The sequence below is a fragment of the Salvia hispanica genome, chromosome 2 (genome assembly GCF_029641045.1).
Source record: "Salvia hispanica isolate PSC_SH4W2 chromosome 2, Shi_PSC_v1, whole genome shotgun sequence".
Taxonomy (NCBI): domain Eukaryota; kingdom Viridiplantae; phylum Streptophyta; class Magnoliopsida; order Lamiales; family Lamiaceae; genus Salvia; species Salvia hispanica.
In genome coordinates, this window is record NC_142693.1 from 15,681,799 (window position 1) to 15,709,010 (window position 27,212).

At 34.8% G+C, this 27,212-nt stretch overlaps 2 protein-coding genes across 2 annotated transcripts; both read right to left on the minus strand.

Moving 5' to 3' along the window:
• Positions 1-471: 471 nt before the first annotated feature.
• On the minus strand, positions 472-1,143 carry LOC148931645 (protein FAR1-RELATED SEQUENCE 9-like). The gene has a single exon (XM_089064849.1). The coding sequence runs from the start codon at positions 1,141-1,143 to the stop codon at positions 472-474; it is 672 nt and encodes a 223-aa protein (XP_088920975.1).
• A 28-nt stretch (positions 1,144-1,171) lies between these two features.
• Positions 1,172-3,448, minus strand: LOC148931646 (protein FAR1-RELATED SEQUENCE 5-like). The gene is made up of 4 exons (XM_089064850.1): positions 3,376-3,448; positions 2,228-2,413; positions 1,681-2,011; positions 1,172-1,550 (listed from the first exon to the last, which is right to left on the minus strand). The coding sequence occupies exons 1-4, from the start codon at positions 3,446-3,448 to the stop codon at positions 1,172-1,174; spliced, it is 969 nt and encodes a 322-aa protein (XP_088920976.1).
• Positions 3,449-27,212: the final 23,764 nt, after the last annotated feature.

A 27,212-nucleotide genomic window follows, 5' to 3' on the forward strand; every position in this document is an offset into this window, starting at 1 on the left:
TCATTGGGTCATAATAAATGAATATTTGAGTCATGGAAACGTATGGGTTAATTGGGTAATAATAATCCACTATTCGAGTCATGACAAAAAAACTATTGAATAGCAGAATGCCGCATACAAAACAGACCGAACTAAGAAATTTCAAAAAATCTGAAGCTTGAATTGATCTTACTTCAAGAAAATAAAATAAAATTACATGCAATCAAACTTCAGAAATTCTTCTTGAGCGCCGTTTTTCTTTCTCTTTGAATTTTTCGCAATTCCTTGAATCGTGGTGACCCCAGTCCTTACATTTCTTGCATTGACGCAAAGGTTTGCTCTTAATCTTCAAAGCCTTCTCCACTCTTGACGGGAGTCTACTACTAGATCCCTTCGTGCTGACGACATCAGGTGGTTGAACATCTACTTCCTGGGGTGTCTCTGCCCCATAAAATTCTTCAATTAGCTTCTTCTTCTGTGATGTAGATGTTACTACTCCGCCGGCGAAAATTTGTTGTCTTGTGCATTTTTCTTCTCATCAACAAAAACATGCGTTGCTACATCTTCGAATCGGACAGCATGCACAGCCTTAACTAGAGGTGATTTCAACCACCGACCTCCAATCAGATTCTCCGGAATCAAGCGCACCTTTTTGTTCTTCAACACATGAAAGATGTGGCAGCATACAAGACCGATCCTAGAAAACATCTTACATCCACATTGGAACAAAGAATCCTCCACGGATAATGTTACATCCCATGTGTTTGAATAATGATCTAATACCTTGTAAAGCTCAGGACTTGATTCATTTGATATAGATATAAGGCTGCAATGGTTATACGCCTCCAGAATCTGTTCCTGAATTTCCTTGAATGCATAGTCTGTGAATATTGTTGATGCATGCTTCTCAACAGACCACTCTGTTTTTATCTTTGCGGTAGTATTCACGTCCATATAATCCAGCTTTGCGGACTGGTTGCGTTGGGCATCAACAGCATTGTTGAAGTTCATTAAAAACATAACAAGGTTAGCCCTACACTGAGTATACCTCTTAAAAAAACTGTTCTGAGATTCAGAAACAGAAACAGATGTCGTCTTTATCAGAGAACTGTTAGGGAAGTCCCTAAAGTATGCCGGAACCCAGAACTCTCTAGATTCGAACATAGAAACAAACCATTCAGCGTCTTCAAGTTCATGTCTCCATCACAGTCTTCCACTTGTCTTCAAACTCGGTGGGTTCAATCAACTCCGACCAAACACATGAATTCAAATCCTTTTTAAAATCAGAATTACCAAGAAGTGATTTAGGTACCTTTTCAGCGACTTTAGCCATGATGTGCCACATGCACCATCTATGACGTGTATTCACAAGAACATTTTCAACAGCTACTTTCATTCCCAAGTCTTGATCAGTAATTATCAACTTAGGAGCTAGTCCCATGCACTTGATAAATTGTTTGAAAAGCCATGAAAAAGAGTCTCCACTCTCACTACAAAGCAAACCAGCTCCAAAGGACACCGCACGCCCATGGTTGTCTTTCCCGGTGAACGGAGCAAATATCATAGAGTACCTGCACAGCAAAACAACAAAGGATTAAATCATGAACAAGTAGATCTCGATGTAGTATGATAATATGTCATAAAAACTGAAATCATATCACAACAGAAAAAAGGTAGCAATTTTAATTGGTCAACATTTACCTATTCGTTGAGTACGTAGTGTCAAACGAGACAATGTCACCAAATTGCATGAAATTCTTCTTAGCAATAGGATCGCACCAGAATAAATGCGTCAGTCGACTACGAGAATCAACCTCATACTCGTACGTGAAGGCGTCACAACTTTCATTCTTCTTCTTCTTCTTCATCTCGTCTATTATCATTTGGGTATCATATCCTTCAGCGTATCTTCTGATATCCCGTGTGTAGTTACGGATGTCCAACACTGTACACCCAACGGAATCATATCCGCCCATCAATTCAGTCAACAGCTTGAAAGTGAGTGAAGGACCAATATTAACACCAGCACAATCTGTAATAAATTTTTGGTGTACTGGACCAAGTTGACCATTTAATCTTATGAACTTCTGGTGTTGTACCAAAACCATTGGGTGGTTGTGTTCTTCGTTCAAGTGTTGAATGACATAACCACGGTCAAAATCGAATTTGAATGCAACCCGAGCATTACATCCATATTTTTTTGATTTACGTCGTCGTTTGGGTTGTTCATCGATAAATTTCTGCTCACCTTCTCTGTTACACACCATGTAAAACCATATGGTGAGATTATCAACCTTCTTTGAACCGTTCTTCCTTGTGTCAAAACCGACACGGCGCCCATAGTTCTCGTAGAACTCAATGGCATTGTCCAATGTGGGGAAGCTACGGCCAACAAAAGGTTTAAGCTCTATAGGGCATTCTGGTGTATATAAATCTGTAAAAATTCATAATCAGAACACACCTACAAACTAACGATGAAGTAAAGACAAGTTTCGGTCAACTGGATTTAGAATGATAATAGGTCATAATAGGATGGAATCGTGGCATACAACAAGTTGAATTGTCTTATACGGAAATGGGTCATACTAAACACAAAACGAAGCATAGCGGAAAAATCGATCAAATAATAGAGGTGAAAAGATTCATTTTGACAGAAGACACTGAAAGACACAGACACAAATATAAGAAATGGAGCAAAACAAATAAATGAAAAATACAACAAAAGGTTTAAGCTCTATAGGGCATTCTGGTGTATTTAAATCTGTAAAAATTCATAATCAGAACGCACCTACAAACTAACGATGAAGTAAAGACAAGTTTCGGTCAACTGGATTTAGAATGATAATAGGTCATAATAGGATGGAATTGTGGCATACAACAAGTTGAATTGTCTTATACGGAAATGGGTCATACTAAACACAAAATGAAGCATAGCGGAAAAATCGATCAAATAATAGAAGTGAAAAGATTCATTTTGACAGAAGACACTGAAAGACACTGAAAGACACAGACACAAATATAAGAAATGGAGCAAAACAAATAAATGAAAAATACAACAAAAGGTTTAAGCTCTATAGGGCATTCTGGTGTATTTAAATCTGTAAAAATTCATAATCAGAACGCACCTACAAACTAACGATGAAGTAAAGACAAGTTTCGATCAACTGGATTTAGAATGATAATATGTCATAATAGGATGAAATCGCGGCATACAAAAAGTTCAATTGTCTTACACGGAAATGGGTCATACTAAACACAAAACGAAGCATAGCGGAAAAATCGGTCAAATAATATAGGTGAAAAGATTCATTTTGACAGAAGACACTGAAAGACACAGATACAAATATATGAAATGGAGCATAACAAATAAATGAAAAATAGAACAATAACCATAACCTGTATTCTCAACAACGTCATCGGAGTATGATTGATTATCTACGTGCGGAGTAGAATTTGTGTCGGATTCCATTCTTGGTGTTAGGATCTGCCAACGACTATGATCTAGAATTGAAAATAGAACAGATTAATATGGAACACGATTGGAGTTGGGATCTCCAACGACGATGATATAGAATTGAAAATGGAACAAATATATCTGGAACAAGTATAATGGAAGTTTGACGGTACTGTGGCTGAAGAAGATGAAGATACGAAGGAGATGAAATGAGGAATGTTAAATCATAATTCACGCATATGATTTGTTAGTGGAAAGAGACATTGCAAAATTATAGGAGTTGCCAAAACAACCGATGATTAGCTAATTACTTTAGTAACCTTTTTGCATTTTTAATGAATAAAATAATAAGATTTAGTTAATAAAGTGAGCCATCAGATGTTTTCATCGCAAGATGATCTCGCAAGATCCTAAGGCTGGAAGTTGGCCTTGATTTCTTTATTTAAACCAATTCTTGTTTTGATCAAAATCCTATATATATATATATATATATAGGGATGTATTCAGGTCAGAACGGTAAGTATAAGTAAAACTCAAAACACTTGCAGTCCATTGGATCTTATGATCTAACGGTTAGATTAATGCCACGTGTCATCTAATGATGTAAAATTTTAGACTAATAATGTAGCTCGGATAATAATGTAGCATTTTAGTTTAATAATGTACAGTTTTAGTCTTACAATGTACATTTCTAGTCTAATAATGTACCTCGGCTAATAATGTAGATTTTTAGTATGATAATGTAACTAATCACAACCATCCAATCTAATGATCCAAGGGCTGTGATTAGTGATGTGTTTTACACTAAGATGCTGTAAGGACCCTAACACACCCCTATATATATATATATATATATATATAAAGTTGTGATCAATGTCGAACCAATTTTAAAGACCGAACTAGAGATCAAATCTGGGCCATTAGATCTAGTTTTTTTGATGAGATGTGCTGCTGTTAAAATTTTTTCGGCTTCATTATAAGCCCATTTTACTTCATTATATAGGTTTATTACTTCATTCTGGACTTCAAATGCTTCTACACATACTTTATTCCAATAATTTATTACATTGTTCCATGTGTTTATTAAACCAATATTAGCGCCATGGCGGTGGTGATAGATATTGTAGAGAGAAAGAACGGCACGCGATGGCGAAACCACATTTACGTACTGGAATGAAGTAAAAACCTACTAGAATGAAGTAATATATTCTGGAACGAAGTTAAATATTCGTAACATGTTAGTATGACTTATTTACCTTCGGATGAATTAAAATAGGCTCGTGATGAAGGTGAAAATAATTTATAAATTTCTGTATCTTATCCATAAAAAACTAGATCTAAAAGCACTAATTTGGTAGGGTTCGGTGGTTCAGTCTTTAAGAGTGGATTTGTGGATAATGGGACTCTATATATATATATAGGGAGATGATCAAAACAAGTATGTGTTTAAATCCAGAAATGCAGCCCAAATCTTGGCCCTAGGATTAGATGATCTAATGGTCAATAATTAATCCAAAATACGGAAGGTCATAATTAAGTAGTTTTAGGTCATATTATAATATTTGGGTTTATGTCATATTAAGATCATTTTAGGTCATGCTTTGTTAGCATGACCTAAAAATAAACTAACTATGACCTAAAAATGCCCTACGTATGATATGGTTCTGCGTTTCTGTATTTAAATCTGGTCTTCATAGATCAAAACCCTATATATATATATATATATATATATATATATATATATATATATATATATATAGGGGTGCATTATGGTGCCACCATAGATAGGATAACACCATACCACCAATATAGTCCGTTAGATCTCATTTATGGACGCCTAGGATTAAGTTTCGTGAAAAAACACGGGTTTGCAGTCTATTGTATTAGATATTGCAGTCGTGGTAAACTGCAATATTGTGGTAAGACTGCAATATTCAATGAACAACACTGCAATCTGGTAACGTAAAATTAGAAATTTCCTATTTTACCCCTCCGTGTTTTTACACGTGGCAGCATGACAAGCACACGATTTTCAGATCCAATGGCCTAAAATGGTGGTATGGTGTTACAATAAAGAGTGTTGTCATCTTAATACATCCCTATATATATATATATAGGGATGTATTCAGGTCAGAACGCTAAGTATAAGTAAAACTCAAAACACTTGCAGTTCATTGGATCCTATGATCTAACGGTTAGATTAATGCGACGTGTCATCTAATAATGTAGAATTTTAGACTAATAATGTAGTTCAGATAATAATGTAGCATTTTAGTTTAATAATGTACAGTTTCAGTCTTACGATGTACATTTTTGGTCTAATAATGTACCTCTGCAAATAATGTAGATTTTTAGTATGATAATGTAACTAATCACAACCATCCAATCTAATGATCCAAGGGCTGTGATTTGTGCTGTGTTTTACACTAAGATATTGTAAGGACCCTAACACACACCTATATATATATAAATATATATATATATATATATGGGTGCACTATGGTCCATAAGTGAAATCCTGTCAAATATCAAAGTGAATCTCTGCCCTTGGATCCCTAGATTGGATGATTGTGATATATATATATATATATATATATATATATATATTAAAATATATATATATTAAAATGACAACACTCTTAAAATGACACTGTGACACCACGCTAGACTGCAATATTATATATGCTAGACTGTAATAGTATAAACGCTAGACTGCAATCTATAGATTGCAGTCTAGCGTATTGGATATTGCAGTCGGGAAAAATTGAGGTCTAGTGTATTGGATATTGCAGTCCGTGAAAATTTACCCTTGAGCAATTTTTATGATTGCCACATGGCAGCTTATTATTCGTCCACAAGTACAAATGATTGGCTAGGAATGGTGGTATGTTGTTATTTTAAGAGGTGTTGTCATTTTAACACAATCCTATATATATATATATATATATATATATATATATATATATATATATATATATATATATATATATATATATATATATAGGGAGATGATCAAAACAAGTATGTGTTTAAATCGAGAAATGCAGCCCAAATCTTGGCCCTAGGATTAGATGATCTAATGGTCAATAATTAACCCAAAACACGGAAGGTCATAATTAAGTAGTTTTAGGTCATATTATAAGATTTGGGTTTATGTCATGTTAAGATCATTTTAGGTCATGCTTTGTTAGCATGACCTAAAAATAAACTAACTATGACCTAAAAATATCTTACGTATGACCGTGTTCTGCATTTCTGTATTTAAATCTGGTCTTCATAGATCAAAACCCTATATATATATATATATATATATATATATATATATATAGGGGAGCACTAGGGCGCATCCTTAATTAGAGTGCTAACGTACATCCAACCACGTGCTGCCACGTGGCACGAAAAATGCAATATTGTATATATAAAAATGCAATACACATTTGTGAAGTTGTTCATGCATTTCCGCAGATTGCATTTTAGTTATAGAAAAATTGCATTTTTTATTGTTAAGTTTTGCATTTTCACATAATTGCATTTTATATTGTTAGGTTTTGCATTTTCACATATATAAATGCAATCCGTATGGATAAAAAATGCAAATTAAACAGTCAATATCGAAAATGCAAAACTCAACTACAAAAAATGCAATCTGCATATAACAAAAATGCAATCTGTCGAAATTCAATTATAACTTTTACAAATGCATATTGCATTTTTCTATATACAATATTGCATTTTTCGTGCCACGTGGCAGCACGTGGTTGGATGTACGTTAGCACTTTAAAATTAGTTAGCATATTAGTACATCCCTATATATATATATATATATATAGGGAGATGATCAAAATAAGTAAGTGCTTAAATCAAGAAATGTAGACCAAATCTTGGCTCTAGGATTAGATGATCTAATGGTCAATAATTAACCAAAAACACGGAAGGTCATAATTAAGCAGTTTTAGGTCATATTATAAGATTTGTGTTTAATGTCATGTTAAGATCATTTTAGGTCATGCTTTATTAGCATGACCGAAAAATAAAGTAGCTATGACCTAAAAATGCTCTACGTATGACTTTGTTCTGCGTTTCTGTATTTAAATCTAGTTTTCATAGATCAAAACCCTATATATATATATATATGTATATATATATATAGGGATGTGTTAAGATGACAACACTTATTATAATGACATCATACCACCATTCTCTGCCCCTGGATCTGGAAATCGGGCGATTGTAAAGCTGCCATGTGGCAGCAGATTTTATTTAATTTTAATCATGAAAAATTGCCTAGGGGTAAATTTGGAACTCTCCTTCCCAGATCATTTACACGACAACAACAATCACACAATTTTTCATTCCAGAATCACCAAATCAAACTCCAATTTTCATCCAATTATGGGAAATTTTACGCGATTCAATTGCGCATTTCATCTCCAATTTAACTCAATCCATTCCATATGAATCTGCTCCAATTTCACTCCATACGAATCTGCTCCAATTTCTCTCCACACGAATCTGCTCCAATTTCACTCTATAAAAATTTGCCCAATCCATTCCATACGAATCTGCTCAATCCGTTCCAATTCCACTCAATTTTTGATTTACTGAATCTCGTTCATCTAATATGGCCGACGACTCTATTCTCAATTTTATCTGTAATTTTGTGCATAATTTTGGAGCATATTGTTAATTGAAATCGTTGAATTTTGTGAATTTCGTTCTGCAAGTCGTGATCTGTAATTGAACTCCATGAGTTTTGATGTGTAATTGAACTCCGTGAATTTTCTAAGTAATTGAACTCTCCGATTTGTAGTAGTTTACTTCCTATATTCTCCTTTGGTTTCTGTGAATCTCTTCTTGTTTCTTTCTTTTTTGCTGCTGATTTCATAAATTTTGTTGTTAATTTTGCTGCTGGTTTCAGTTTTGGTCACAAATTTTTTCCAGTGTTATTGAATATTGCAGTGTTACCATGGTGATATTGCAGTTTACATGTTCTGTTAATAATTTTTGTTCATGTTGTAGTTTAAAGAAACAATTGCAGATTAATTATTAATTTTTATATTATTGTTCTCAGGTTGCATTCCATTTTAGTAATTGGTGTTTGCTGACGAGAATAATTTTACTTGTGTCGAGATTGCAGTGCATCCAATAATTAAAGGTTCGACAAAGTGATTCTAAAAGCCGTTTGGTGTCCGCGAAGGAGAAGGCTATAAAGTTGAACAACAAACCATTGCGTCGTTGTAAAAATTGTGGAGAATTAGGTTACCGTGACTCTAGGAACTACGACCGACCAAAGGGAAAATAAAATTATTAGTTTATTTTTTTCATACCCATATTGCAGTCTTATATATTGTATATTGCAGTATTAGTACCACCATATTGCAGTCTTATATGTTGTATATTGCAGTATTAGTTTCGCCATATTGCAGTCTTATATGTTGTGTATTGTAGTATTAGTATCGCTATATTGTTGTCTTATATTATACATTGTATATTGCAGTATTACTTTCGCTATATTGCAGTCTTATACGTTGTATATTGCAGTATTAGTATCGCCATATTGCAGTCTTAATGTAACGATTGTCGACTACACTATTTGCTTCAATCTATTATTTCCAGAAGGATTAATTATTAATTTTATACTATTTGTTTTCAGGTTGCATTCATTTCAGTAATAAGTGTAACTTCAATCCTTTTTAATTACAAATTATTACATTATCATATTGCTGTGTTGTTCAATGAATGTTGCACTGTTACCAAGACAATACTGCAATTTACATATTATTGATGAGAACAACTTAGTTTGTGTTGAGATTGCAGCACGCGACTATATGAGTTGCAATGCACTTAATAACAATATGATGTATAATGTTGAGACGTATTCTTTACCTATATTTAATATCAAGCATGAAACATTTTATAAGTAACTGACATCAAAACAACTACGCAAAAAAAGTCAAATCAAATTAAAACTGCAAAATTACATGTTTCAGTACTAAGTTCATTCACACAGCCAAGATTTCATTCATGTTCAGAAAAGCCAAGAGTTAATTTATTGTTCGTGGTTTCTTGTACTCCGCAACCATCTTCTCAACATCTATCGGTCATCTCTTTTTTACCTCCTCGAACTGATGTAAGGCAATTCTCAACACACAGCCAAGGGCCTATTCTTGTTGCAGGGCCTTTAATCTGAACAGCAAGACATTTTTTACCCCCTTGTTTAGCTTTACCAGAACTACAAAAAAAGAAGATTGTTTCAATACTGCATTATTCTAAATGATGCACTGTAATATATAACAAGCAATACAGTAATATAACATGCAAAACTGTAAGATGATGCATTATCCTTAATGGCCCACTGCAATATATAAATAACAAGACAACATTATTCTAAATGTTGCACTGCAATATATAACAAGCAATATAACAAGACAATATATAACAAGCAATACAACAAGATGATGATGCATTATTCTAAATGGCCCACTGCATTATTCCTAATGACCCATTGCAATATATAACAACCAAGAATGCATTATCCTAAATGTTGCACTGTAATATATAACAAGCAATACAACAATATAACTTGCAAATCTGCAAGATGATGATGCATTATTCTAAATGACCCACTGCAATATATAACAAACAAGACTACATTATTCCAAATGATGCACTGCAATATATAACAAGCAATACTGCAAGATGTATCACAATACCTTCACCTCCTGGTCCTCTTAGTTCTTCATCGATATTCATTCTATTGCTTGTTTCACCTTCCACTTCTTCCTCATTCATATTCTGATGATAAGTTCTGGTTTCAGCTTCACGTATATCCCTTCTAGACTCTTCCTCTTCTGCCTATGATCTTGTTCTTTTTCGTGCCATTTTAATTTATCTTGCACTGCATTAAACCAATAATATCAATCAAATATCGTCCACCAATCAAGCAACATCCAAAAAATGAACCATATACAATAAAGCAACATACAAAATGAAGTAGATACAACAAAATCATCCACAAAATGAATCATGCAATAACATAATTAACACCGCTTTTATACATTAATACAACCAAATCAACAATTGACCCATATCATACAGTAACATAATTAACCCCACTATTATAATTAACACCACTTTTTTACATTAATACAACCAAATCATCACCACAAAATGAATCATACAGTAACATAATGAATCATACAACCAATCAGAAACTAACAACCACAGAAGCATAAAATTGACCTAAATTCCATATACTAGGAGCAAATCAGCAATTCAACAATTCAGATTTCAAATGCAGACACAACTTGAGCTAGAGAACTTGCAGACAAGCTATTTAAAGAAGAAATTCAAGGAATTTTGAGCTGTAGATTGCACAGGGTGTAAACTATTTATTTTCAATTCACTTCGGGTACAACAACACTTAATCCAATAGAAAAAAATCACAATAGTCGATCACAATGTGTCAAAAAACCTTTATATCACCACTGCATGGAGCAAATCATCATACAATTGCAAAAATCACCAATAGATAGAGCAAATAGCTACACAATTGAGAAAATCACCAAAAACACCCATTAAAACTGAACTCGCGACTATAAAAAACTTTCATATCACCATTGCATCTCTGAAAATCGATATGCAGAAAAAAAAACCATACCGCCGTCCGAAATCGAGTTTTCCATCGGAAACGTTGCTTCAGTTCGCCGTCGAAGTGAGTCTTAATCATCATCGAAGTGAGGATTAATCGCCGTCGAAGTGAGGGTTAATCGCTGACTCACGGTGCAGAGGCGCAGGCGGCGTGAACTTGTGAATTTAGGGTTTCTCGTAGTGAATCAGCGGTAGAGAGGGGGGGGGGAGAAGAGAGAGAGAGACAGATTTAGAGGTAGAGGCGGAGGCGGCGGGATTTGGAGGCGGTGGGATTCAGAGTAATCGCTATCGGAGAGTCAGGGAGAGAGAGAGACGGATTTGGAGAGTGATGTTATTTTTGGGGGATATCCCCAATATGATTCTATATGAAATGACTAAACCGCCCCCGACTGCAATTTCGTATACACTAGACAGCAATCCTAATTCTGTTAGCGAAATTCAATCTTGAGCGTTGGATTTTCGGATCTAAGGGTGTATATTGGTGGTATAGTGTTATTTTATTTATGGTGGCACCATAGTGCACCCCTATATATATATAATGTTAGTTTGTGGATAGACTAAGATTACATACACAAAATAAATAAATGTGTGTACGGTCGCATATCAAATGCATTTTTATGTATTATTTGGTAGTCAAAATTTTTATAAAGATACACGTCTTTGAATTATCCTTTATACATGTTTTTAGTATAAATATACTACTCCCTCCGTCCCACAAAAGATGTCACACTTGTGGGACGGCACGAGATTTTAGGAGGTTTTGTTTTATGTGTTAAATGGAGAGAGAAAATATAATTTTTATATTCATGTGAGAGAGAACTTTTTTCAAAAAGGAAAATATGACATCTTTTGTGGGACAAACTAAAACTAAAAGTGTGACATCTTTTGTGGGACGGAAGGAGTATAATATACTAAGTGACTCACCTAGTTTTGCAACTTACACGTATTAGGATTATATAGTATATTCTTTTTTCATGAGAATGACAAAGAGGTGATTGGAGGAAGCTACAGTATACTATGTTTTAGAAAGGGACGAAAGTTAGGAAAAAAAACAAGAGAGAGAAGAACAGCAGAAGTAGAAAATAAAAAGAAGAAGAATAATATCTAGGATTTAGGAGTAACAACTATATATAATCTGAGAGTGGTAAACGAAGAGAAGGATCGAGCTTTTGAGTTGTTTATCCATCGTGATCAGGTGTGCATAAATCACGCTTTTAATTTTACATATTTTATGTGATTGATTGTTATGTGTTAGAGTGGAGTGAATATTCGGATTATATGATATGAATTTGATATAGTTGTGTTATTTGGAATTATTTTGTGAAATGTGATATGGATATGTGATTGGTGCAATGAATATGTGAGTGGTGCAATTAATATGTTTTTATATGGCATTAGAATATCTTGAATCGTTGGATTAAAGAGGATATGTGACAGTCTTGCCCTGGGTTCTACGGGTCAAAGAAAATATGTAAAGAGGGGCCTTCGTGGAAAGGTCAAAATGCAAAGAGGGCCCTTCGTGGAAAGGTCAATACAAAGAGGGGCCTTCGTGGAAAGGTCATATAAATATAAGGGACCTACGGGTTGTATACAATGGAAATCCCGGCAGATACCAGGATTGACCAGTCACATAATAAAAAGAACGGAGAGACATATGCATATAAATATTAAATTGTTTATGATATTTATTACTTCCGGTGATGTATGTTGGTGAATGAATGTGTTTGATATTTGTATGTGGAATTAAAGGTAAGGTTTATATACATTGAGTTGTGGCTCATATAAACCACTAACATTTTTCAGGAATATGATATCAGTGAAATTATTCGTTGACGTGGGTTGTAGAAACTCCACATGTTATCAGGGTCGGCGGCTGACGCATTTTGGCAACCTTCTCCTCCTCATCATTTTTGCATGTAAATCAGTGTATAGTATATAGAGTGGCAAGAGGGTTCCACTACAACTCAGAATGTTTTTAGAAATATGTATTTGATAAATAGTGGTTTTTGAAATTATATAATACGTGTGGATTATTTATTTTAAATATTGAATTTATTTATAGTAAGTATATAAGTCATAAGGGGGTTGAGGTGTGATATACGTCGACTTCAAAACTTGCATATATACGTCGACTTGAAGAAATGAAAAAGAGGGTAGCAAAGGGGTTAATATTGTCCGCCTTATTTCCCTATTGATGGCCTTTAATTAGAGTTGTTAATTGGGTAGGGCCATTAATCCGACCCAACTCGTCTCAAATTCAGTGTACACTGTGCACATTTGTTGAACTGAACTCCAACTGGGCCATTTTTGTAAACCTAGGCCAGCACCAAGACCAGCCCATCAGAGGTCCAAGTTGAACTTGATTTTTTTAAGTAAACTTGAATTTTCTTCTTAAAAAATTGAAAAAATATGTTTTAAAAAGTAATCAGCAAACTATCAGTTTACGATCCGGAACCGCCAAAACTGGTGGTTTTGACCCAGACTCGGATCCGCGAATTCTGAGCTAAAAATCAGAACTGACTAATACATTGTCGTGTCAATTACTATTCCAGCATTACGGAAATCGAAACCTACATTTTTTTAACAACAGGCTTCTCTAATTTCGGCCACTAAGTCATTGATGAGTTTCACTAAAATAGGTGTCAATGTACACTCCCTCTATTTACCAATAAATTTCTCTTTTGTTTGTTGCTAAAGTTTTAGAAAAAATTGTTCGAATTTATAAAAGAAAGTGATAAAAAGTTAGTGGAATGTAAGTCTTACTCTTATATATTGGTTTTGTAATAAAATATAAGTGCAGTGAGTTAGTTGGATGTGAGGTTCACTTGAAAAAAATAGTAAAGTAAAATTAGACATTTATTGGTAGACGAACAAAAAAAAAATAAAAAAATGAGACATTTAATGACGCACGGAGAAAGAGCACAAGTTTGGTAAGGCTATTTCTTATTTCACTTAGAAAATCAATTAATTTAGATATTTACCTTGAATCTTGTTTCTCAGGGAGTATGTTTAGGAGATGAAGTTGTTGAAGGAGATGCGGAGAAGGTCTACCTAATTTCTGGCTGAAATCAATGAAACACTTGCTGAAGTGATTTATAAGCGTTATGAGAAGGCTCTTAAGTTTCTCAAAGAAATTATGCTAATCAGTTCAGAAAACCCGAAGTGCTTCAAGCTCGAGTTTGATTTTGGCACTGCTAATCCGTTTTTCAAGAATGTTGTTTTAACAAAAACATACAACGTGATTAATAAAGATGAACCTGTCCTGATCAATGCAATTGAGATGGAGATTTAGTAGCTTCCATGAAATTGTTTGACACAAAAGATTCTTAAAAGGAAACCAAAGAAAGGGTCCAATAATACAAAGCCAATCACTTAGACTGAATAATGTGAAAGTTTCTTTAACTTCTTCAGTTCTCAACTGGTTCCTGATGTTAATTATGATTTTTATGATGTTGAATTTCTCAAAAATCAGATGGAATTTGATTTGACCTTGGGTTTGCTATTTGTGATAACAATCTTCCTCATGCTTCTTGATACTGAAAAAAAATTATCCAAATTTCCGACACTCTTGATACACTTTATCCAATATAGTGGAAATGTGGATTCAATTTTAAATATTTTGCTTTGGTGTGATAATTTTGTAGGAAAACATGGAACATGTGGGAAATTTGAAAAGACTAGACCTTTGGCCTTTCATCTTTTGGTAACCTTCAAATGCATTATGGTATGCATTAATTTTAAGACCTTTGAGGTAGTCTCCCATATCCTATAAATAGATTGGGAGAGGAGAACACACCATCAATCATTCTCTCTTCTCTCTAAGATCTCAAGCATTCTAGTTCGCATATAGGAGCATTGCATAGCTCGGTTCTCGCCTCCAATTCAAGTTCGTCAGACCCTACGAGTTTGAGGTGCTTCAACTCGGTAGGAGGAAAGTCGTTTCATCTTTGGGGACGTTGCGCCAATCCGTGAGCACTAGCCGGGCGTATCTCGTCTTGCGGAGAGAGGGATACCTCGACTCGACTTGAAGAAGACAATAATTTGCATCTTGTTCTTTTATTGTATTTCTTTTGTTTTATTTACCTTCTAGTTTTTGGTTCTTTTGTAATAGCAAGAGTTTGTCCGTGTAAAGGCTACACTATTTCCAACAATCGCAAGACGAGACAGTGTACTCTTGCTGAAATCATATCGACCGAAGCTGGAGGGAACGAAAACAACTTCATTGGATCATCTTCTACTGCAACTGGCTCCTCAACGATGACACCTGTTTCGACCTCAAGGGTCATGGCTCAAGCTGATAAGCCTGAAAAATTCAAGGGCTTGGATTTCCAGCGTTGGCAACAAAAGATGTTGTTTTACCTAATTACGTTGGGTGTTGCTAATTTCCTCAAGGAGGATGCTCCAACTTTATCGGAGGAGGAGATGGACTTTAATGTCCGGGCTGCCTATGATGTTTGGCATCAAGGAGATTTCTTGTGCAAGAACTATATCTTGAACGGCTTGGGGGATATTCTCTATTCCATCTTTGCCAAGGCTAAGACCTCCAACGTTTTGTGGGAGGCTCTTGACAAGAAGTATCGCGTCGAGGACGCCGGTACAAAGAAATTTGTAGTCGCAAAATTTCTGGACTACATGATGGTGGACTCTCGCTCAGTGGTATAGCAAGCTGAAGAATTGCAAATCATTATCCATGATGTCCACGCTGAAGGGATGGCCTTGCCAGACTAGTTTGTTGTTGCATCAATGATTGAGAAGCTTCCTCCATGTTGGACAGATTTCAAGAACTATCTAAAGCACAAGAGAAAGGAGATGAAGCCGGAAAACCTGATTGTCCGTCTTCGTGTAGAAGAGGATAATAGGCGTTACCATCAGAAGTCAGGAGGGCCTGAACATGCCAAGACAAATCTGATGGAGAAGGGGGGAACTTCCAAGCGTCCCCGTCCGAGGAAAAATGACGGGGGTAAAGGGAAGGTAGCTGGTGTCCGAAAGTTTGAAGGCAACTGCTTTAACTGTGATAAGCCGGGCCACATGGCGAAGGACTGCCGAAAGCCTAAAAGGATGAAATTCAAGAAGAGTGCTAACATGGTCGAGAGAGACTTCAACGATGATGACTTGGCTGTTGTGGTTTCTGAAGTGAACCATGTTGACAATCCGAAGGCTTGGTTTGTTTACACCGGAGCTACTGTGCATGTGTGCTCTGATCGTAGCCAATTTTCTACCTACAAGCAAGTCAAAGGGAAGAAGCTCCACATGGGAAACCAAAACTCGTCCGAAGTCGTTGGCATGGGAGAAGTGAAGCTCTTAATGACATCTGGTCGTGAGCTGAAGCTGAAGGATGTGTTGCATGTCCCAGACATCCGCAAAAATCTTGTTTCTGGTAGTTTGCTTGTTAGTCAAGGCTTTAAGCTAGTGTTTGATTCTGACAAGTTTATGTTATCCAAGTTTGCTACCTTCCTTAGAAAAGTTTATCTTTCCAATGGCTTGTTCAAACTTAATGTAATGGACACTGGCCGTGTACCGAATCAAGTGAATGATAATAAGAATGTTTTTTCGTCTTACTTGCTTGAATGCGCCAATTTATGGCATTGTAGATTAGGACATGTGAATCTAAATGATATAAAAAGATTAGTAAATCTTGATTTACTAAAAGTTGATGAGTTTAATTCACAAAAGAAATGTGAAGTTTGTGTTGAAGCAAAAATGGTCAAGTTGTCGTTCCGCTCGGTAGAACGGAGCACCAAACCTCTAGAGTTGATCCATACAGATATATGTGATTTAAAATTTGTGCAAACTAGAGGTGGTAAAAAGTATTTCATCACATTCAGTGATGATTGCACAAGGTATTGTTATATTTACTTATTAAGAAGTAAAGATGAGGCAATTGAAGCGTTTAAGACTTCAAAAATCAACTTAATTGTCGAATTAAGTGTGTTCGAAGTGATAGAGGTGGTGAATATGTGGCGCCATTTGCAGAATTATGTCATGCAAGTGGTATAATTCACCAAATCACGGCACCATATTCTCCTCAGTCGAATGGTGTTGCAGAATTAAGTGTGTTCGAAGTGATAGAGGTGGTGAATATGTGGCGCCGTTTGCAGAATTATGTCATACAAATGGTATAATTCACCAAACCACGGCTCCATATTCTCCTCAGTCGAATGGTGTTGCTGAACGCAAAAATCAAACACTGAAAGAGATGATGAATGATCTGTTGATTAATTCAGGTTTACCCCAGAACATGTGGGGGGAAGCTTTATTAACCGCGAATTACATCTTGAACAAAATTCCACTAAAAAATAAGGATGTGACTCCTTATGAATTGTGGAAGGGAAAGAAACCTTCATATACATACCTCAAAGTGTGGGGGTGTTTAGCAAAGGTACAAGTGCTGCCTCCAAAACAAGTTGCAATTGGCCCAAAAATAGTCGATTGTATCTTTATTGGATATGCATTGAACAGCAACGCATGTCGCTTCTTAGTTCATAAGTCAGCTATTCCCGATGTAGCTGAAGGAACAATAATTGAGTCAAGGAATGCTGTATTATTTGAGAATGTGTTTCCTTGCAAGAAGCAAGATGATCGTTCTAGTGAAAGAATAATGGATGAAGCCACTAGTTATAATTCTCCAAAAGTGACGAGGACAAGTCCTGAGGATGTAGAACCAAGACGTGGTAAAAGAATTAGAGTTGCTAAGACTTTCGGTCTGGATTTCATAACTTTTATGTTGGATGGTGAACCAAAGTCACTATCAGAAGCACTGTCTGGCCCAGACGCAGTGTGGTGGCTAGAAGCTATCAATAGTGAAATGGAATCCATCATGCTAAATAACACATGGGTGTTAGTAGACTTGCTGGAAGGCTGCAAGGCCTTAGGATGCAAGTGGATTTTGAAAAAGAAATATAAACCCGATGGTACCGTAGATAAGTACAAAGCTCGCCTAGTGGTCAAAGGCTTCAAACAGAAAGAATGGCATGACTTCTTTGATACTTATTCACATGTTACGAGAATAGCTTCCATTCGGGTGCTTCTTGTGATTGCTGCGTTGCACAATCTTGAGATTCACCAAATGGATGTGAAAACTGCATTCCTGAATGGTGATTTGGAAGAAGAGATATACATGGAGCAACCTGAAGGGTTTGTTGTGCCCGGGCAAGAACGCAAGGTATGCAAATTGGTAAAGTCTCTTTATGGGTTAAAGCAAGCGCCGTTGCAATGGCACTTGAAGTATTATAATGTGATGTTATCAAATGGATTCACCATCTGTAACATCCCTAACCCGAAACATGCATTATTTTGTATATTATCATATTATATTGTCATTGCATATTAAATTGTCATTTTTACTACAGAGATATTAAGTGTGTGTCATAAAGAATATATTTATTGTTATGTCGACTCAATATAGTCGAATATATGCATAGTTTTGATTTGCAGGAATTGTTAAAATGGAAATGTATATATTATTTTTAATATATAAATAGTTGTGTAAATGTGTATGTGTATGTGTATGTGCATGTGCATGTGTACCATATAGTACTAGTATTATCTACGTACACACACACATACACACACACACATATATATATATATATATATATATAGGGATGGGGATGTATTAAGATGACAATGCTCTTTATTATAACACCATACCACCATTTTAGGCCATTGGATCTGAAAATCGTGTGCTTGTCATGCTGCCACGTGTAAAAACACGGAGGGGTAAAATAGGAAATTTCTAATTTTACGTTACCAGATTGCAGTACTGTTCATTGAATATTGCAGTCTTACCACAACAATATTGCAGTTTACCACGACTGCAATATCTAATACAGTAGACTGCAATATCTAATACAGTAGTATATTGGTGGTATGATGTTATTTTCACGAAACTTAATCCTAGGCGTCCATAGATGAGATCTAACGAACTATATTGGTGGTATGATGTTATTTTAACTATGGTGGCACCCTAGTGCACCCCCGATGGGGTGCACTAGGGTGCCACCATAGATAGGATAACACCATACCACCAATATAGTCCGTTAGATCTCGTTTATGGACGCCTAGATTAAGTTTCTTGAAAAAACACGGGTTTGCAGTCTACTGTATTAGATATTGCAGTCTATTGTATTAGATATTGCAGTCGTGGTAAACTGCAATATTGTTGTGGTAAGACTGCAATATTCAATGAACAACACTGCAATCTGGTAACATAAAATTAGAAATTTCCTATTTTACCCCTCCGTGTTTTTACACGTGGCAGCATGACAAGCACACGATTTTCAGATCCAATGGCCTAAAATGGTGGTATGATGTTACAATAAAGAGGGTTGTAATCTTGACACATCCCTAGGGATGTATTCATATCCTTTTTTCATCTTTTGTTCTATTGTTCTTCTCAATCTCGGCCATTAAATTTCAAGATCTGATGGCTTAGATTCATGCATCTACTATTAATAAAATTATTATTTTAATAAGAAAAAGGGTAGTTTTGGGAGTGATAGTTTTAGACGATTAATTACTTCCCTTAATTCACTCCTTTTAACTTTGGTAAATATATAATATGATTTGTTTTCTTTATTGATTTGTTTCTTTTACCTTCTTTACCGTTCATTCACTGGAGTTCGACGTTCTTCTGCAAATTTTTGAGTTATTCTTCAAGTTTTTTTTTTCGAGAAGCTCTTGTAATATTCCTTAATTGCTTTCGGTTTTGTCAACAATGGAATAAAGTAATTTCATTAATTTCGTCGTTTTACTCCAATTTATATATTTTGAGTTTGAGAATTTTTCATCAATTTTATTAGAAAGCCATTCTCCCTCAAATCTCACCCATAATTTATCTTTCTTCTCTCACGTAACTGACTCAAATCTCATGCATAATCAATCTTTCTTCTCTTTTCTTTCCTTTAATTCAATATTATTGATTCTGATTTTGTGTTCATGATTACACAATGATTTCTCTTTCTTCTCTCACATAACTGACTCGATTTTTTACGTTGAACACGTCTGGTGGTGTAGTTTCTCGCCTAAACCTGAATTCTGGAAGTATTCCTCGATTGGTTTCGTTTCTTCAACAATAAGAAAGTAATTTTCATTAATTCGTTCATTGATTTACATATTTTCGTGTTTTCTTTCCGTAAGTTACAGTTTGCAAACTTTCAACAAATAATGTAATATATTAAGTGTATAATGCAGATTGTATTAATGTACGATTATAGTTGTATAATGTATACGTCGTTTTTGAATAATGTACATTGCAATGGGTTTAATGTGTGACAGAAGTTAAATCAATTCCCCAAAGGGTTTAGCAATCCATGGGGCTAGGGTATAGTACCGACTCACTAACAAAACCTTGACTATGGGAAGGGAGTTAGAGTCATTCCCATAGGGTTTAACAATCCATAGGGCTAGGGCATATTACTAACCCATACATCAAAATTCATTTTTGAATTATGTACCTGTTTCAGGGAATAAATGTTTAGGCTAAGTAGAACTAAATAATGTATGCCAAGGGCAGTGAATAATGTACAGATTGAAGAGAATAATGTACTTGTGTAAGTATTTATTGTTTGGCGAGTAAATAATGTTTGGCATTTAAGATTTGGTACAGTAAATAATGTACCAATATTATCTAATAATGTGCACGGATCAGTGAATAATGTACAAATGGAATAGAATAATGTTGACAGGAAATTGAATTCATTCCCTTTGGGTTTAGCAATCCATGAACCAATCACAAAGGGAAAAGAATTTGAATCATTCCTCTTGGGTTTAGCAACTCATGGGGCTAGGGTATAATACCACCACATGATTAATTAAATTTCGTTTTTTAATGTTTGGTTTAGATTTGGTAAATAATGTACCAATAGTAACTAATAATGTACATTCGTAACAGTGAATAATGTACAGATTGAAGACAATAATGTTACAGGAACTTGAATTTATGCCTTTTGGGTTCACCAATCCATGGGTCAAACGTATATACTAAACTCATAACATAATAATAGTAAAGATAAAATTATAAAGTAGGACAACTCCAAAACAATGTAATACTTAACTACTAATGTACGTCTTAAAGCAAGTATAAAAAATAACATATCTGGAAAACAAACTAAAAAATGTCAATATTTTCTCTTCCACGTATGCTTCTATATCTTTCAGTGTTGTAGAGTTTCTCAAATCATGGTGGCCCATCTGATCACAAACAGAATCAGAAAAACATACATTAAAATAATATATTCGCACATTACTCAGTAAGAAATATACATTAAATAACTGTAGTCGTACATTACAATTATAATAAACAGGATTATTAGACACGACATTAACAATAATGTACAAAAGCAAGCAAATAATGTACAAAAGCAATCGAAAGCAATCGAATAATGCACAATAAGATTTCCTCTAAAAAATCGAGCAATACCCAATTTTAAAGCAGTAATTAACTATTAACTTCAATACAGCCAAGTTGAAGTAAATGATTCATTGAAAAACATAAAAAAAATGTACCAAATGTTATTACATTTTTCAGGCAAATCAGTTATGTACCAACAAGTCCATATAATGTAGCATAAATTAAATCTACAACAATGGCAGACCTAAATGATGCAGCAGATAGAGTTCAATAATGTAACAAACAGTATATATAATGAATTTTTTACAACAGAGAAGAAAAACCCAATTGAAAACCTAAAATCAGGAACCCTACCTTGTTGTTGATTGCAAGTCTTCCACCGATTAAAACGTTGTTGCGTCTAGCGAGTGAGCAAAATCCGGCAGAATTCATCTTCTTCGTGTAGTTGCTCCGATTAGCAAACCAATCAATCAGTAATGAAGAAAAACCTAATTGAAAAACCCAAAATCAGGAACCCTACCTTGTTGTTGATTGCAAGTCTTCCACCAATTAAAACGTTGCTGCGTCGAGCGAGTGAGCAAAATCCGGCATAATTCATCTTCTCTGTGTAGTTGCTCCGATTTAGCAAACCAATCAATTAGTAATGAAGAAAAACCCAATTGAAAAACCCAAAATCAGGAATCCTACCTTGTTGTTGATTGCAAGTCTTCCACCGATTAAAACGTTGCTGCGTCGAGCGAGTGAGCAAAATCTGGCAGAATTCGTCTTCTCCGTGTAGTTGTTGATTTCCGGTGGCTTGGAGTGGCGGCTAGGGTTTGGAAATTGGGGGGAGGGGAAATGGGGGGAGAAGATGTTGAATCGTGGGTTTGAGGAGTGAGAGAGAGAGTGAGTAGATGGAAGGTCTATGAAAATCCCGCTGAAATCTCGCTCCTTCCATTTTAATTCATTGTGATTTTACAATTATACCCGTATAATGCACAGAATTGACACTAAGGGAGCAATAGGACCCTAATGTGTATATGTGCATGAGATGATATATATATATATATAGGTTTGTGTTAAAATGACAACCCCTCTTAAAATAACAACGTGATAACGCTTATACAGCAATATTATAAACGTTACACAGCAATATCCAACACGTTAGACAACAATCTACGCTTATACAGCAATATTATAAACGTTACACAGCAATATCCAACACGTTAGACAACAATTTATAGATTGTTGTCTAACGTGTTGGATATTGCTGTTCAAGAAAAATTGCTGTTTAAAGGCCAGCATATTGCTGCCCGTCTTTTTTTGGGGGGTTTTTTTTTTTGCCACGTGTCAGCTTATTATTTGTCCACGTGTACAAATGATTGGCTAGGAATGGTGGTATGGTGTTATTTTAAGGGGTGGTGGCACCCTAACATGCCCCTATATATATATATATATATATATATATATATATATAGGGGTGTGTTAGGGTCCTAACAGCATCTCAGTGTAAAATACAGCACAAATCACAGCCCTTGGATCCTTAGATTGGATGGTTGTGATAAGGTATATTATTATACTAAAAGTCTACATTATTAGCCGAGGTACATTATTAGACTGGAAATGTACATTATTTGACAAAAATACTACATTAATATCCGAGCTACATTATTAGGCTAAAAATATACATTATAAGATGACATGTGACATTAATCTGACCGTTAGATCACAAGATCCAATGGACTGCAAGTGTTTTAAGTTTTACTCATACTTAGCGTTTTGATATGAATACATCCCTATATATGTATATATATATATATATAGAGAGAGAGAGAGTTGTGATCAATGTCGAACCAATTTTAAAGACCGAACTAGAGACCAAATCTGGGCCATTAGTTCTAGTTTTTTTGATGAGATGTGTTGCTGCGAAAAATTTTTCTGCTTCATTACTAGCCCATTTTACTTCATTGTATAGATTTATTACTTCATTCTGTACCTAATACCTTGAAACTACAACATGTTTTTACTTGCTTCCAGTAGGTTTTGAAATAATTCAACATATGTTTCATTCAAATTCATTGACGTGGGTTTTTGCTTGATTAACATTTAAAAATGCAATTTATTCAAGTGAGTTTATTACTTCATTCAGAAACGTTATTACTTCATTAGATAAGATATTTACTTCATTCTAGTAGGACTTCAAATGCTTCTACACATACTTCATTCCAATAATTTATTACATTATTCCATGTATTTATTAAACCATATTAGTGCCATGGCGGTGGTGATAGATATTGTAGAGAGAAAGAACGGCACGCGACGACGAAACCACATTTACGTACTGGAATGAAGTAAAAACCTACTTGAATGAAGTAATATATTCTGGAACGAAGTTAAATCTTCGTAACATGAAGTAATATATTTACGTACTGGAATGAAGTAAAAACCTAGGGGAACATTAAGGTCCTATTGCCCTCTTAGTGTCTATTTCCTTCTTAATATCAACAATTAGATTGATAGAATGGACGGACTAGATTAAAAGGGCAGATCTGATCCCGTGTTGCATTATTTAGTCGATTTGGTGCATTACGGGGATAGAATAGTAAACACAAGATTTTATAGATGCATTTCAAAACTGCAAAATTCGAGATTTCAGCATAATGATATCATTCCAATTTTGAGAGACCATTAACCTTCCACTCTCTCACTGTCACTTCGTCTCTCTCTTCTCCCTCAATTCCCCTATCTTCCAAAACCCTAGACGCCCCAAAATCGATCAGAAAAACCGCAATACAAGTGGTTTTACGCCGTAAATATTTTCTGATCTCGACATTAGTCCATCGTCTCGGGTTTTCTCCCCATTCTACGGTTTATTTGGCGACGTCAAGCAAGCCATCGTCAACAATTTCTACAAGGGGATAAATCCGGTAAGTTTTCAACCACTGATTGTCGCAACATCTCCAGTATTTTGAAAATACGAGGTTGCTTTCTTTCAATACATAAATTCAATATTAGGTCTCTCTACTGTATGTCGTTCGTTAATTCAATTTTTGGTATTCTTTTTAGTGCGCGTACAAATATTCTGTCAATTTGCAGATTTTAGTTTGGTGATGGATTTCAATTTTAGTTTGCTACACTATTAAATTTAGGTTTTAGTAATTCTTTGATGAAATCTACTTACTGCTAATTTTAATTGAATGGGTTGTTATTGGGATCCAACTTTTATCATATTTGAATCTTGATACAGTTAATGTGGTCATTTGCTGGGCATAGTTGTGTGTTTCTGTGAAATATTTTGTTACTACATTATTATGATGCATTATTTGTTCGTTGCAGTACATTATTGACCATTTTCTTGCATTTGTACTGTGTATTCATTGAGAAATTGTGCATTATTGTCAATGTGGTGTATATCATGATTTTGTGCAAATATGAAACGATTGGTTCACACTGAGATCATGCATTATTTGTTTGTTGTGGGACATTATTGACCAATTTCTTGCATTTCCAATTTGTGTCATATTGAAAAATTTGCTTGATGTTGTACAATTCTAAGTAGTATACGTTGAATTTTTGGTTTGTATGCATTTCACAGATGTACATTATTTGGTTCATATTATGCATTATTTGGTTGATATTGTACATTATTGAATAATGGTGTCTACGCATTAGAATATAAGTTATATTATACATTGGTTAAATTTGAATTTATGCATTATTTACTCATTTTTTAACATTAATTAGCAAGATTTGTGCATTAGAGAATACTCATGTGATAGATCTCTGTGTCTTATTTTGGACAACAACTAAGCAGCGTCGGGTTGATTTTGAGAAAGCGGTAGACGATGTTCTTCCAATCGCATTAACCCAGAAGCTTCGGCATAGATTAGCCGAGGACAAAGCAGAGACTAGTACAAATGTACAAATATTTTCGTGTAATGGATTTTATTTACTCAGTAATGGACGATTTGTGTCATGTAATGTATATGTTTCTGAGATGTTTTTATTATGATTTTATGAGTATTTTAACTTATAAACATAATGTGAAAATATTCAGTGTAATGGATTTTATTTACTCAATAATGGACGATTTGTATCCTGTAATGTATATGTTCAGGAGACGTTTTTGTTGTGATTTTATGAGTAGTTTTAACTGATAAACATAATGTACAACTATTTCAGTGTAATGAATTTTATTTACTCAATAATGGACGATTTGTATCCTGTAGTAATGGACGATATGTACATTATTCACTGATCCGTACACATTATTAGATACTATTAGTACATTATTTATTGTACCAAATCTTAAACGCATTAAAAAATGAAATTTAATTCATGTTGTGGTGCTATAACCTAGCCCCATGGGTTGCTAAACCCAAGGGGGATGATTCAAACTCTCTACCCTTTGTGATGGTTCCATTTGTGAGAGGGTACTACAACCTAGCCCCATGGATTGCTAAACCCAAAGGGCATGAATTTAATTTCCTTTCAACATTATTCTATTCAATCTGTACATTATTCACAGATCTGTGCACATTATTAGATACTATTAGTATATTATTTACTGTACCTAGTCTTAAATGCATAAAAAAACAAAATTTCATTCATGTTGTGGTGCTATAGCCTAGACCCATGGGTTGCTAAACCCAAGGGGAATGATTCAAACTCTCTTCCCTTGGTGACGCTTTCGTTATTCGGTCGTTACTATACCCTAGCCCCAAGGATTGTTAAACCCAAAGAGGAATGGATTAAATTTATGTCACACATCAAACCCATTGTAATGTACATTATTCAAAGCTGGCATATACATTATACAACTATAATCGTACATTAATACAATCTACATTATACACTTAATATAGTACATTACTTGTCGAAAATTTACAAGCTATAACTGACGAAAAGAAAACACGAAAATCTGTAAGCAATGGATGATTTCATGAAAATAAAACAACAATCGATGAAAAATAAATCTGTATACAAGGATGAACTAATCACAAACAAATACAGAAAACCATAGATGTCAATTAAATGACTAATAATAACTTTCTACCAAAATTGGTGACTAATCAATTAAGTAACTGAATGTATAACCTTCTTCCGTTGTTGACATGAATGAAACGAGAATGAGTGAAATCTCGAAAAATGGAGACAATAATGAAAAAAAGCAGATGTGTTGAATGGAAAAGAGGATTCGCGACGACAATCAAACACTGCAGATGTCTTCATTGGAAAAGAGGTTTTGCAATGATAATTCGGAGATATAACCTATCAACAAATTGTTATGGGACGATAAAATAAAAATTGCAGATGTATTCAATGTAGAAGACAATGATAATTCTGGTAGAGAGTGATTAGCATTGGCGTGTAAGGGCCGTTGAGGTAGAAGACGGCGGTGCCTTAGGCACGGGCGGCGGCGACTTCAGTGGAGTAGGAGCCGAGCCAGATTCGAGATCTCTTGTTACAAAGTAGAACACCGGCGTCTACAATGAAGAGATAGATGAGAGAGAAAATCTAGTTTAATTTAGAACAAAAAATTAGAATCAATCTTCATAATCATGTGTTAATATTAGAGGGAGAGATTTATGGAATGAAATAACCGATGCCTAATGGCTTCCCAAAATGACCTTTTTAAAATTTTTAAATATTTTAATTAAATACATGTGGCACTATTTTTTGCCATTAGATCTTCAAATTGTGTGGCCAAGATTGAGAATGAAAAAGAACAAAAAATGAAAAAAGGATATGAATACATTCCCATATATATATATATATATAGGGATGTATTCAGGTCAG

What these genes read in the sequence shown, in the direction of transcription:
- LOC148931646 (XM_089064850.1), bottom strand. Translation starts at nt 3,448, where the DNA reads ATGGAATCCGACACAAATTCTACTCCGCACGTAGATAATCAATCATAC. An exon ending in TGACGTTGTTGAGAATACAG is followed by an intron (nt 2,414 to 3,375) that starts GTTATGGTTATT and finishes GAATTTTTACAG; the next exon opens with ATTTATATACACCAGAATGC. An exon ending in CATGGTGTGTAACAGAGAAG is followed by an intron (nt 2,012 to 2,227) that starts GTGAGCAGAAAT and finishes AATTTATTACAG; the next exon opens with ATTGTGCTGGTGTTAATATT.
- LOC148931645 (XM_089064849.1), bottom strand. Translation starts at nt 1,143, where the DNA reads ATGTTCGAATCTAGAGAGTTCTGGGTTCCGGCATACTTTAGGGACTTC.